The 12,500-nt window shown below is 45.3% G+C and overlaps 1 protein-coding gene across 7 annotated transcripts in view; it reads right to left on the reverse strand.

Moving 5' to 3' along the window:
* Ppip5k1 (diphosphoinositol pentakisphosphate kinase 1) overlaps positions 1 to 12,500 on the reverse strand; it is a 41,720-nt gene that overhangs the window by 8,945 nt on the left and 20,275 nt on the right. For 2 of the 7 annotated variants that reach the window (XM_028766867.1, XM_028766868.1), the window contains exons 26-30: positions 10,893 to 11,042; positions 10,193 to 10,283; positions 6,519 to 6,644; positions 5,729 to 5,791; positions 480 to 617 (exon numbers count right to left, since the gene is read on the reverse strand). In XM_028766867.1, the coding sequence (XP_028622700.1) occupies positions 480 to 617; positions 5,729 to 5,791; positions 6,519 to 6,644; positions 10,193 to 10,283; positions 10,893 to 11,042 (568 nt within the window). The remainder of the gene's footprint in view (positions 1 to 479; positions 618 to 5,728; positions 5,792 to 6,518; positions 6,645 to 10,192; positions 10,284 to 10,892; positions 11,043 to 12,500) is intronic. The other 5 variants (XM_028766869.1, XM_028766870.1, XM_028766872.1 and 2 more) reach the window with 5 other exon arrangements.

Consider the following 12,500-nt stretch of genomic DNA (forward strand, 5'->3'; position numbering starts at 1 on the left):
TCTCTCTCTCTCTCTCTCTCTCTCTCTCTCTCTCTCTCTCTCTCTCTGTCTCACACTAACATCCTTACTCTCCCTCTGTCTCTCCTCTCTTTCCTTGTGCTGAGGACTGATCAGAGGGCTTTGTGTTTGCTAGGCAAACACTATCACTGAGTTAAATTCCCAACTCCCTATTTTCAATTTTATTCTATTTTGTTTTATTTATGTGTATGTGCATCTGTGTTTCTATGTGTAGATGTGTTTCAGTGCCCCATGGTGGCCAGTAGAGGGTGTCAGATTCCCTAGAGCTGGAGTTACAGACAGGTGACTGAATCACTTAATGTGGGTGCTGGGAAAAGAGCTCTGGTCCTCTGCAAGAGCAGTGAGCACTCTTAACTGCTGAACCAACTCTCCTGCCCCCACTTTAAATTCATTATTTTCTCATGTTCTACATATTACAGGTATGGAGGTAGAGCTAGAGATACAAACAGTACTTCCCATACCTGCAGATGCCTGTGCATGGGCATCAGTGTGGCGCTGGCAGACTTTAGTCAAGAATTCACTCACTTGGCGCAAGGAAAGGGCATTATGCAGTGTTTCCAGCGGGTAGATGGTAGGTACCATGGAGCACCCTTCAAACCCTGTTGGAAAAGAGATGAAAAAAGTCAATGTTATTCCCACCAGATACACTCCAATTGGCCAAGGAAGGATGGAGAGTCCCTGAGAGCCATCAGGAGAATCTGTGGCTTTTAGAGAATGGGGTATCCAAGATTTCCAGGAAGAAGGAACTCTTTGGAGTCCTTCAGGAAGTCTATCTCATCTCCAATTTTCCTAAAATGTCCACCCATTAAAGCCTCCAGGTGATCAAATCACCTCTCATCCTACCTATGGAGCGTCTACAGCATCCTGTGAACTAACAAGAGCACCAGCACTGCTCTTGTACTTTCTGGGGAAATAAAACAAGGATCAAGAGGCAAAGGGTTGAAACTGTAGATCTAACATGAGGCAGTGGGTCACGGAGCTCGGAAAGAACAGCAGATTTCAGGGATTGTGAAGGAAAAAAAAAGAACAGATTAAGGAGAAGGGCATGGAATCCAAGGAGGGGTTCATGCAAATTTAGGGTGTGGATAGAAGGGCTGGAATACTTGGATGCAAACTGGAGCATGCAATACATGAAGCTCAGCCGAGGAAAACCACGTGCATGAACAGGGTAGGGGATGGGAGTTCTTTCTTGGTCATTTCCATCACATCAAAGCCTTTTCCTTATGCTCTACTGTAACATCTTGGGCTTGCTAGGTTTTCTCTATTCCACCAAGAAAATGAGGCAACTCGTGCCCCTCCAAAAATACCATATAACACAGGTCTGTAAGTCTCAGTAGGGTCAAAGGTAGACATCAATGGATAACCCTACTCCTGGGACTATTAATAGAAAAAACTGTTCCCACTGAAGGATCAAGAACATGTCCTAAGCACTTTCTCAGCCCCAGATGGTTCCAAGGCCTCTCTGTAAAGGAACTAAGAACAGGGAGGGCAGCACCACCTAGGGAAGACTTAGCTCTTCTTCACCAATAAGTAGAAGTCCTGGCTCAACTTTCCCATACCTGATCATCTTTTAACCTCCAACTTTGCTTGTCTGGATGTTTACTTGATGCTCAGTGCCTTGGCTTCCCTTATAAGTCTAGTGGCAGGAGGCAGAAGAGTCCCTAGCTCATCAGTGTGGTTAGGAAAACGTTTGGTTTTGAAGATGATGGTAGTAGAAGATTAGAGAGATAAGAACGTATTAAAAAATAAATAAAACAAAACAGATTCCAGGGCAAGAGATTACTCCTATGCTGAGTAGAATGGGTAACATTAGAGGGAAGTAAGAAAGGAGGCTAGAGGGGAGATGAGCAGCCAATGCTACAGCTACCAGGCAGCCTGGTCCCAATCCCGATCAAGCAACTAATGCAAGTCACATAACCTCAGAGACTAGATAGGCTCTCCAGCCAGGAATGCAGTAAGCAAAGCAATCAGTCCCAGGCAGGATAGTGGCGGCAGCCAGCCTGTGGCAGGGGTACCGTAGAGGCACTCGGGGTCATCCTGGCCTGAGCGCAGCCAGTTCCGGAAGAGGCGCAGGTGGTAGGAGCACTGGTGCAGGTGGTGCGCCAGCGTGGCGTCCAAGGAGACTGGCCAGCCCCTTGGGCAGTCAGAGGAAAGAGTACGCAGCAGCCGGACCACAGGGTGCTGGTCATCCAGCAGCTCTGCAGGGGACAGAGGGACCACGATAGGAAGCACAAAGATAGAGAAGAGGGAGAGACAATGAGGGGCGCTGACTGACACAAGAGTCACTGAGAGTGGGAGCCACTAAGGAAAGAGAGATGGTCAGAGCCACGGTCCATCCCTCACTCAGAAGAAGAGTATTGGCACCACACAGTGAGACTCAGAGAAGGCATTAATGAGACCCTAAAACCCCAGCCCCCCTTCCTCCTTGAGCACAGTTCAGTCAGTGCTTATGGAGCAGTTACATCATTCTGGAAAAGGGTGAGCTTGCAATTCCGGAGCCAGAAGCCTTGACTAGAGTTCAGCGTCTCTGATCCATCTTAGATTAAACCCTCAGGCCCGCTTCTCAGGCAGATGGATTTATGAGGTTGGGAAAGAGATGAAGAGATTTGGAGTCACTCTGAGAAGGTCAAAATGACATTAGGCAGCATGATAACGCTAAAACTGAAAACATTCCAGAAGGCCAAGTGCTGCCACAACAGACTCTAAGACAGCCACAGACAGAACTGGTGCCAGGTGGCTGGCACACTGTGCTGGCAGAAAGCCAGGAGTAGGACTCCTTTGAAACAGTGCAGGAAAAAAACAAAACAAAAAATAAAAACATCAGACTCTGTTCTTTCTAATACAAATACGAGTAACTGTCCTTTACCTTAGTCTTGTACAAATCAAGTCTCAGGTTATGGGGGGTGGAGTGCTGTATCCCTCACTGGGCCAAAGGTGGATAATTTGATGTTTTTTTTCCCACTGATGAGCAGCTTCTGCTCCTTGTTCAGCTGCTGTGTGGAAGAGCTTTGGTTTGGAATCTCTCATACTTTTAGCCACTTGGCAAATTCTGTGGATGCCTGGGATTCAGCAGCAAAAGTGTTGAAGGCATGGAAAGTCATGTGATGAAACGCACAAGAGGAACAGCAGTGTAAGTGTAAGCTCTTGGAGGAAATCTATGGAATGAAGACCTGATGTGACCATGAGCAAGGGCTGGAGTGCAGAATGTCAGCACAGAAGAGGGAGGGGGTCAAGGCAGGCGAAGAAGACTGCTCAGAACGCCCAGGTCAGAACCGTCTCACCTGGTGGTCCCACGAGTCTAGTTTCCAAAGAGCTTGGCTTTTGGATATCAAGAGAGCACTCAACCCTTCCTGGAATAGTCCAGTGAGCCATGACTGTGCCAAGGTCACACAGCTGTGTGGGACAAATCTGTTGGGCACACTGACATTCTGGATGAGGGTGAGCCACTGGCTCTTTCCCATGAGATTATTTTGCTTTGATGAGTTCACCACATACTTTAGTGATGTGCCACACCTGTGTGCTGGTTGTAGTCACAGGATGTGATATAGCTCATCTGGAACACAGGCATGGATGATGTCCTAGGGGCTACTCTTCTATTAAAGTATGGAGACAGCATTGCCTTGTCTCTTTTCCAAAGCCAGGCCCAGTTTTAGGGGTGTTTGTTTGTTTGTTTGTTTGTTTCAGCTGCTGTTGCAAAGCCAGGCATCATGCAAGGAGATTGTGATGATGGGTGGTAGGCTAGCACACTGTTATGAACAATCTGCCATAAGCAATTGTAGGAAGCTCTAGAGTTGCTGAGTCGGTAAGGCAAGACCTTGGCCATGGGGTAGAGCTCTCATATCGTCTTAAGGGCTAAATTCCATCAAGATGATCTTCTTTTCCAAATACAACAGCTCCAAATTGTTTTATTGTAACAGGTAGATCCCAGACCCTGGGCTTTGCAAGCACATTAACCTCCCAGCTCAAATACAAGAAAAACAGGCGGCTAGAAGAACCCTGAGGACATGTGCAAGGCTGTCAGAGACTTTGGGTTGCTCTCCTGCACTATACCTGAATTGTCCAGGTTTTTCTTCTTTTCCTTCTTATGGCAAAATTAATTCTTGTTTCTTCAGCTGCTGAGTCTGCCAACCAAGGCTTCAGAGAAGTGGAGATATAGGTTTGAGGATTTGTTTTATAAATTTGGATCTTTTCTTACGACACCTAATAAACTAGGAGGTATGTGATTTAGCTCTTACTTCAGACTCCCAAGCTCCTGGTACTCTAGGAACTCTTAAGTCCAAGTCTCAGGCTTGGGGTTGGTCATGAACTCCTGCTCTGTGATGACTGTGCTATGTGAAGCTGTATGAGTTAGCACAGACGTGTGAATGGAGACTTCAGTCACAGGCAGAAGAGAGAGTCTGGAGGTGGAGATGGACCGAATAAATTTAGGGTCACCAACCGAGGGAGTGACTTCAGCAGTGTCTAGAGGATATAGGCATGACCTGGCCAGGCTAAAATCTAACACTTGCCACTGGTAAGGCAGCTGGTGGGCATGGGTACAGGACATCTAAATAATCTTCTGTTTGTGTCTCAACTCTCACACAGAAGAAAACCATATCTAACAAAACTGGATTTACTTGGGGACAAGATACAACAAAGAGGGAAAAAACTCTAAGGATATAGAAACAAAAGCTCAATAGGGTTCTTAGGTTCTCTGGCTGTGCCCCACAAAGAGACCATAACCCTTCACGATGCAATGTCCACAGACCTGGTTCTTCTATATTCTTACAATATTACTCATTTGTAAGTTTTGCCAGGATTCTCATCTCAACCCTTCATTTCCAGCTTCTCTGAGATAGAGTTGCCATAGGTACATCTGGCTTTGGGATCCAGAGGCTGGGGCCCAGCTCACTGGCGGAACATATGGACAGTATACACAAATACCTGGGTTCAATCTCCAGCAACAACCACTCATCCAAAAAGCAAAAAGGAGAAAGAAAGAACCCTCAAGGAACACTCTTTCTCCTTACCTAATACCTCACTTCCTTTTTCTTTTTCTTTTATCCCAAAACAATCTGGGCCCCTGTTTTCTAGGCTCAGGCACTAGGTTAGTAAAACATAAAGCAGATGTCAGGAACACAAGAGCCACATAAAGTACACAAAATGGTAGGAGACAGGAATATGGAGATGGTTAGTTATATAGCCAATGCCAAAGCTCTTATAAGTAACTGTAGAGTTGCTCCAAAAGAAGAACACACTCGTCATCAACCCCATCAAAGGAGCTGGAGAATAAACTAGGAAGGTCACAATTACACAAACTGAGATCACAGGGAGAGAAGAAATGAGCCCAGGCTAGGTAATGCTATTCTCATCTAAGAAAGAGAACCTAGTCTGTCTGTAAACAGTCTTGACACATGTGATAGGAAAGGGAGAGTCATAACTGATGTTTTGGTGCTAATGCTGACAAAAGTGACGTAATGATGATGATGGTGACTATGGGAATCAGACTCTGAGTTGCCACAGGGATAGGTCAGCCTATCCAGCTTACAGCCATGGCTAAGGCTGTCACAAGGGAAATGCCCCAAGAGGGACACTTAGTGAGGGTCTCATTCAGAGAAAGCAGGGTGTCAATATAGTGGAAGGAGAGGCAAAGTCAGTGTCGGAACTCAGGGTGAAGTGTCTGGAGGTGACATGAGGAGGAGGGATGATGCTGAGTCAGAAGCAAACGTACCGTTAGTCGGATGCTTTGCAAACGACACAGAAAATCGTTTTACGGCCGGGACAAACAAGAGCTCTGGGGAGAAAAGACATCACGGGGATTACACCCACCCCTGTGCCCACCCTCGGCTTTGGAACCTGCCCACTGTGTACTTGGTCCTTTACCTCACTGTGTAATCTGGTCCCATCCCCGTCCCTTAGATCTTGACAACAATGTTCACTTACTTCCTCTGCTGTAATCTCTCAGCAGTTGGTGTCACTTCTACCACAACATGGTCCCACCAAACAACCCTAATTTCACCACCATGCTCTCCTCCTAGCCACATGGAAGTAAAATCTGTGTAGAAACTTCCCTCCCTTCCCCCAGTGTCCTTCCATGTCACCTTTTCACCTTAGCTGATCGACTGCCACATCCCTAACCCTGATTCCCTGAAATTTAACCAAGATTCCACTGCATTCCTCCTGACCATGGATCATCCTCTGGGTCCTCATCCCTATAGGCCAGAATCCAGGAAAGAGTACATACTGATGCAGCCAGGCTGTGTGTGGGAGATCATGAAGGGAGAAGCATAAATAAGTAGTATTTGTATGGTGAGAGGGAATGCAAATGGAGGAGTGGAGGGGTCCCGGCTCCTTCTCCCATTTATTACCCATGAAGAAAGCTTGGTATAAGGCACTGACAGTACCAACTTAAGCATGAAGAGTTCTGGAGCTCTATGCTTACTGGGGGATAAGTTTAAAAAGAGAGAGAGAGAGAAGAAAAAAAAAAGAGAGAGAGTTGCCCCCCAAAACCACCCACATACCATCTCGGTGCTTTAGACTGGCGGGCGGGAGCTTTTTGCCATGGGTGCGGGCGTAGTCCTGAAGATTCGGAGCACTGGAGGAGCCACCCAGCACTGTGGTGCTGAACAGCCCTGTGCACTGTGAGCCTGCAATGCCGGGAGCACATTAGTAGCCACACAAAGCTGCATTCAGAACACCCAACTTTACCATACAACAGTGAGACACACAGCCATTCAGTGCCACCACAAAGCGGCTACTCCAAGTGACTGCAGAGTGCTCACTACTGTCCATAGCCACACCAGGCAAGCAAGAAGCAAATCTCCAGAATATTTACATGGCAGAGACAGAAGGCCACTATTAAAATGGTTAGTCTTATTAGGTATTCAAAGCTACTGAGGTAGACTGTGCTTTCCAAGTGGCTCTCTAATGAAAGAATAGGTAAGTCTCTCTAAACTTTTTTAAAACCTTTGTATGGGAGGAGGGAGAATGCATGCCATGGCACACACTGGAGGTCAGGGGACAACTTGCTGTACTCAGTCCTCTCCATCCACCATGAATGCCCCAGGCATTAAACTCAGGTCATCAAGTTTGGCAGCAAATGACTTTCATTATTGCTGAACCACCTCACTGGCCCATGTTTCTCTAAACTTAATTGGATGTCCTTCACTCTGGACAGAAGATTTGAGAGACCTAGAAATCTAGCCCTTTATAGGTTTGGAAAGGAAAGGCTCTCCCTGAAACCAGAGGCAAGGTTTTAGGTACTTGGCTGGCATACAATTACAAGTTCTTCATTCAACACTCCCATCCTCTAGGGATTTTTTTCTCCACTTACAAGTATGAGCCTTGCACTTTTAAAGCCAAAACGGACTCAGAGACCATCTAGTATAACTTTCTCATTTTATATACTAGGTGAAGAAACTGATCCAAAAGGTTCTGTCTCCTTTGCTCAGGGTCACAGTACAGGAGCTAAGGGGGACAGGAATCTAGATCTCTTTACTCCAAGGACTAACCATGTTTGGTTAGAAAAGAGGTTTTTGTTTTGTTTTGTTTTTTTGTTTTTTGTTGGTTTTTTTTTTTCACAGAGAAACAGCATAGATTCTGAAATCAAGACGGACACAAATCAGAAGATAGATGAAAAGTCTGTTACTTATAAAGTAGGGTGTGCATGCCAATTACATGCTAATCACCCTATTAAGACTCCAAGTAGGAAACAACAAAAAATGTTTTTTTTTCCTGCTCTGAAAAGTTTATTGTCCTGCAAGCCCTGTGATCAAAACCAGCTGCTCACATGTGTAAGTTCAAAGAAAGCAAAAAGAAGTGCCAATCTGAGGAATAAATGGAACTTGAAGAACCTCTGAAAAGAGTGAGTCAGGTCAGTTACTGTCCCCACTGTGATGCAGAGAAAGGCTAGACTTCCCATCCTTCTTCTTCAGCCTTTGAGGACAGGGAAGTCATACGACTAATATTCATGAGTCAGGTGTGGCAGCGCACACCTTTAATCCCAGGATTCAGGAGGCAGAGGCAAGCAGATCTCCGTGAATTTGAGGCCAGCCTGGTCTACAAAGTGAGTTCTAGGGCAGCAAGGGCTATGTAGAGAGACCCTGTCTCAAAACAACAACAACAACAACAAAAACAAAAAACAACAAAAAAGACAAAACAAAAAAACAAAAAACAAAAACAAAAACAAAAACAAAAAAAAGCCCTAAAAAAACAAAAACCAAAAAAAAAAAAAAAAAAACGAAAAGAAGGCTGACATTCAGATTCTTGGGATTTGATAATCTACTTCCAAATCCATCATAACCAAGACCCTGGGCTTGGCAGGAGAGATCATATTCATATTCAGACTGGAGAAGAGGATAGTTTCCCTGGAGCCTACAAAGAAGACCAGGGTCCCAGTATTTCAGGGCTGTAAGAAAAATCAGAGAGCTTGGTGGGAAATAATTTCTACCTTGGAATTCGGGACCTCTCTGCAGCAACATCTTCCAACTTTCATGCCAAATCAGGCTTGAGAATGAAGAGAGTGACACATTGCACAAGATGTCTGCTCTTCTTTAGAGAAAGCTTAAGGTAGCTGGCTCTATCCTAGACCACACCAAGCTCTGTCCTGCATTTACTTCCTCTACTGAGTAATTTTGTGGTACAATCATCCCGGTGTACCTCAGAGGGCAGTCTCTGGCTTACCACTACCATCTGTCACAAGGTCTGTACATCCCTGGCTCTGCCTTGTTCAGTTTATTTTTGAGATAGGAATCTCCCCATGTTGTCCATGTAGCTAGCTTTGGCCTATAGGCACAAGCCACTGTCCTGCATACCCAGCTTCCTATGCCATATGCTTTCCTCCTCCTCCTCTTCCTCTTCCTCCTCCTTTTCCTTCTCTTCTCTTCTTCCTCCTCCTCTTCTTCCTCTTTCTCCTCTTGTTCTTCCTTATTTGTTTTATTTCTTTGAGACAAAGTCTCACTATGTAGCCTTGGCTGGCCTAGAATTCATAACTGGCTTAGAACTCATTATGTAGACCAGGCAGGCCTGAAACTCCCAGAAACCTACCTGCCTCTGCCTCCAAACCTTCCGAGTGCTAGGATTAGAAGTGTATACTACCATGTCTGACTCCTATGCCTGATTCTTGATATAACTCCCACTTGCAAATGTATCTACTCTGTAACCTGAGATCTAGTCTTTCTGTGTCTTGGTGTTTGAACAAGGCCATGTGTACTAGGGCTTCCATGTCACAGGACCAACACAGTTGTCATTTAACCCTTATGCCCCAAACCAACAAACTTATTTTAGGATTCTAGAAGGCAATCAACCCATATAAAATTATCTAGGAAAGTTATCAAAACATTTCTCCTCTAGTTCAAATGTTAACCATTTTGGGACCAAAAAAAATCAAGCAGCAAGAGCAAAAGTAACAGAAAAATAAGAGGATTTAAATAGAAAGAATAGGACAAGATTTTTTAAAAAATGAACCAGGAGAGCCAGTTCAGACCCACACGGTCATGTCTGACCTCCAGTTAGTTCAGAGGTAGTCTGCCTCAAGGATTACCCCTCCCAAAGAATACCATACCCCGAGGTCTGGTGCTCCCTCAAGTCTGTGTCCTTAGAAAAGGTTGAATGATGCTCTCCACCCCTTTCCACGGTTCAAAAAAATCAAGATATTCCCTCAAAGTCTTGAGAGAAGCCTCTGCCTCTACACCCATCTCAGATTTGTGTCCCTCAAGCTTCCGGAAGGAAAGGAAAAAGTTACAGGATTAGAAAAGCAGGGAGTGGAAACCAGATTTCAGAGGAAGACATGGCACAGGATCTCATATACATATGACAACTGTGGGTCACAATACCTCTAGTTATACCTCTGTCATTGATAACTCTGAAGGGCCAGAGCCTCCATGGTCCCTTAAAGTCTGGGCTACACTGGAGGGACAGATAAGGAGTGAAAAGGAGAGCCAGAAAATACCCCTCACAGGGGAAATGGGGGTTAGGGGAGAAAATCAAAAGGCAAACACTTTTGTGGGATAAAAACTGTCATCTGGGATGCATGTTCACATCTAACTAAGGCTCCCTCCACGTCACTCTCCCTTCCCACATCTGACAGTGCCCTGACTGGATGGGGTGGTCCCAGTTCTGTAATAAAGATTTTCCACAATAAAACTCAGAATAGACAAACTTTTCCAACAACAGTGAGAGATGCTGGAAGACCTACCCAGGCCGCTCTGCTTCATCTCTGTTGGTGGCCGTGAAGATGAAAACAGCCGGTACCCACCAGGTCTTGAAGAAGAAGTTTCAGACAGCACCTGGAGGAAAAGGACACTAGATTAATCAATCACTGTGTCATCTCAAAGCATAGAACCCAGGCTCTGAATTCCTGCCCCTACAAAGCCAAGCAGTATCAAGAAGATTAGATGAGCCAAAGGATTTTTATCGTGGAAGAGGAATAAGATAGGAGGAGAGTGCCCAGTGCAGAGCGGAACCATCTAGGGAGTCCATCTATGTTAGAAGGCACGTCTACTGCACGACTGGTCCTCAAAGCTCCCCCCGCCCCAAATCTGAGAAACCATGACCCAAGTATTCATTATCCTCAAAAGATTAGGTTCTCCAATCTTACCTGTTCCTTCCTAGGACTCAGAAAGGCAACCATAGTGACTCAGCCACAAATCAAGTATGGCCTGTCCTCTCAGCTTCTCATTTAAGCCAAGAAGCCCTCCCCTCCAACCAATTTATTCCTGGATACATGAAACTGGGTGTTTGTTTGTTTTGTTCTTTTATTTTTTTTAAATATCCATGAGGGCCAATCACACAACCCCCAAACATACATTGTCCACCTAGACAATGAATCAGTTTCCCTAGATCCCGAAAAGCAGACATAGGCAGAAAAGGAAGGCAAGGCAGGAAGAGAGAGACACCTGTGTGCAGGAAGCCAGGTGAGTGGTGGACACAGCCCGGGGCTGTAGGCCGATGGCTGGGGAAAGCCTGGGGAGGTCTCCTGACCTCCTGCGGCGCCGTCCCCTCAAGGGGATCAGGTCCAGGTTCCCTGTGCACTGCATGTTCATTACCTGCAATCAGACCGGGTGGAAAGCCGGTCAAGGCTTCTTTAGCCTCCTGTTCCCAAAGCCCCAGTGTCCATAGGGTGGAGCCAGTTGGAGTGGGAGAGGATTGGCAGATAGCTACCAAGGTCATAGGTTTTATAATCTAAAACAGTTTGAAAGATATGAGATGACAAGAGAAGAAGGGTGGGATGCCATTGACAAGGAAAAGATAGTCTAATGCCTACAGAGCAAGAGAGAAAGGATTAATATGAGAAGGCTGAGTGACCAAGGAGCTGGCTGAGGAACAGATTCTGGGTAGTCATCCTGAATGAGTCAGGCTCTAACCACACTATAACTCAAAGGAAGGAATGTGATTACAACAGAATCATAGAGGGGTCTAGTGGCTCTGCCCTGTGATCCTAGGTACTCGGAGGCTAAGACAAGAGGATCACCAATTCAAACCTGTGTGTGTTACAGAGTGAGTTCAAAGCCAGCCTTGGTAACTTAGCAAGACTCAGTCTCAAAATTAAAAATAATAGAAAGCACTCTGGATGCCACTCAGTAGAATCCTTGCCTGGCCTGCGAGAGCCCTGGGTTCAATCCCCAATACCACAGAGAAAAAAGTGATCATACTCAAGGAAGCTTCCAGAAGGAAGACAATCCCAGCAAGCCTGAGAGAAGATGTCAGAGTTCTCCTTTGTGTCCACAGTGCTGACATAAGATGACAAAGGGACAGCCCTGAGACAGACAATTACATCTCATTTTGTCCATTTGATGTACTGTACATGAGTGACGACACGTAAAGAGAACTGGTACCAAGTTATACCTGTACCTCAGGAAGAAACTAAAGCACATCTCTCCTAAAGGAACTACATGTTCAGAGTATCAGTCCCACCCTAAAATAATCAGGAAGTAAAGGATAACTCTGGATGAGAAATAGAAGTTTATTTTCTTGGGTTTCTCCAAAATCTGAAATTTAGATCTCTACATTAACATATGAAAGCTTATTATAGATTCTTTTCCCTAAAACAGAAAACCAATTCCCATAAGACTGAGACCTGTAAAGAGCCAGGTGAATGGATCCATGAATCCAGAGCAGTATCCAAATCAGGCAAAGTCTCTGAGACAGGGATAAGTCATGGTGTCAAAAGGAATGTCACTGAAGAAACTAAAGAAAGCATCACCGGGCCAGAGGAGACGGTGTGACCAAGAAAGATGAAACAAAACCTGGGGGCAGTAAAAAGATGCAATGGTATCAACACAAGTTCTGTCCTCTGGATTAGAAAACCAGAGGTAGGATTTGGGACAAAGTCTAAAAATAGCAAAACAGAACAGGCAGATAAGCTTTCTCATTAGGAGAGACACATAGAACTCTAGCCGATCAATCATTCTTCTGACATGACACTATAGATGAGTCTAGTGGCATTAAACTGCTAGAAACTTTCTCATGCCTATAACAAATAGAAGGAGAGGACCTGGTCTCTA

This window comes from Grammomys surdaster, unplaced genomic scaffold, assembly GCF_004785775.1.
Source record: "Grammomys surdaster isolate TR1022 unplaced genomic scaffold, NIH_TR_1.0 170, whole genome shotgun sequence".
Classification (NCBI taxonomy): domain Eukaryota; kingdom Metazoa; phylum Chordata; class Mammalia; order Rodentia; family Muridae; genus Grammomys; species Grammomys surdaster.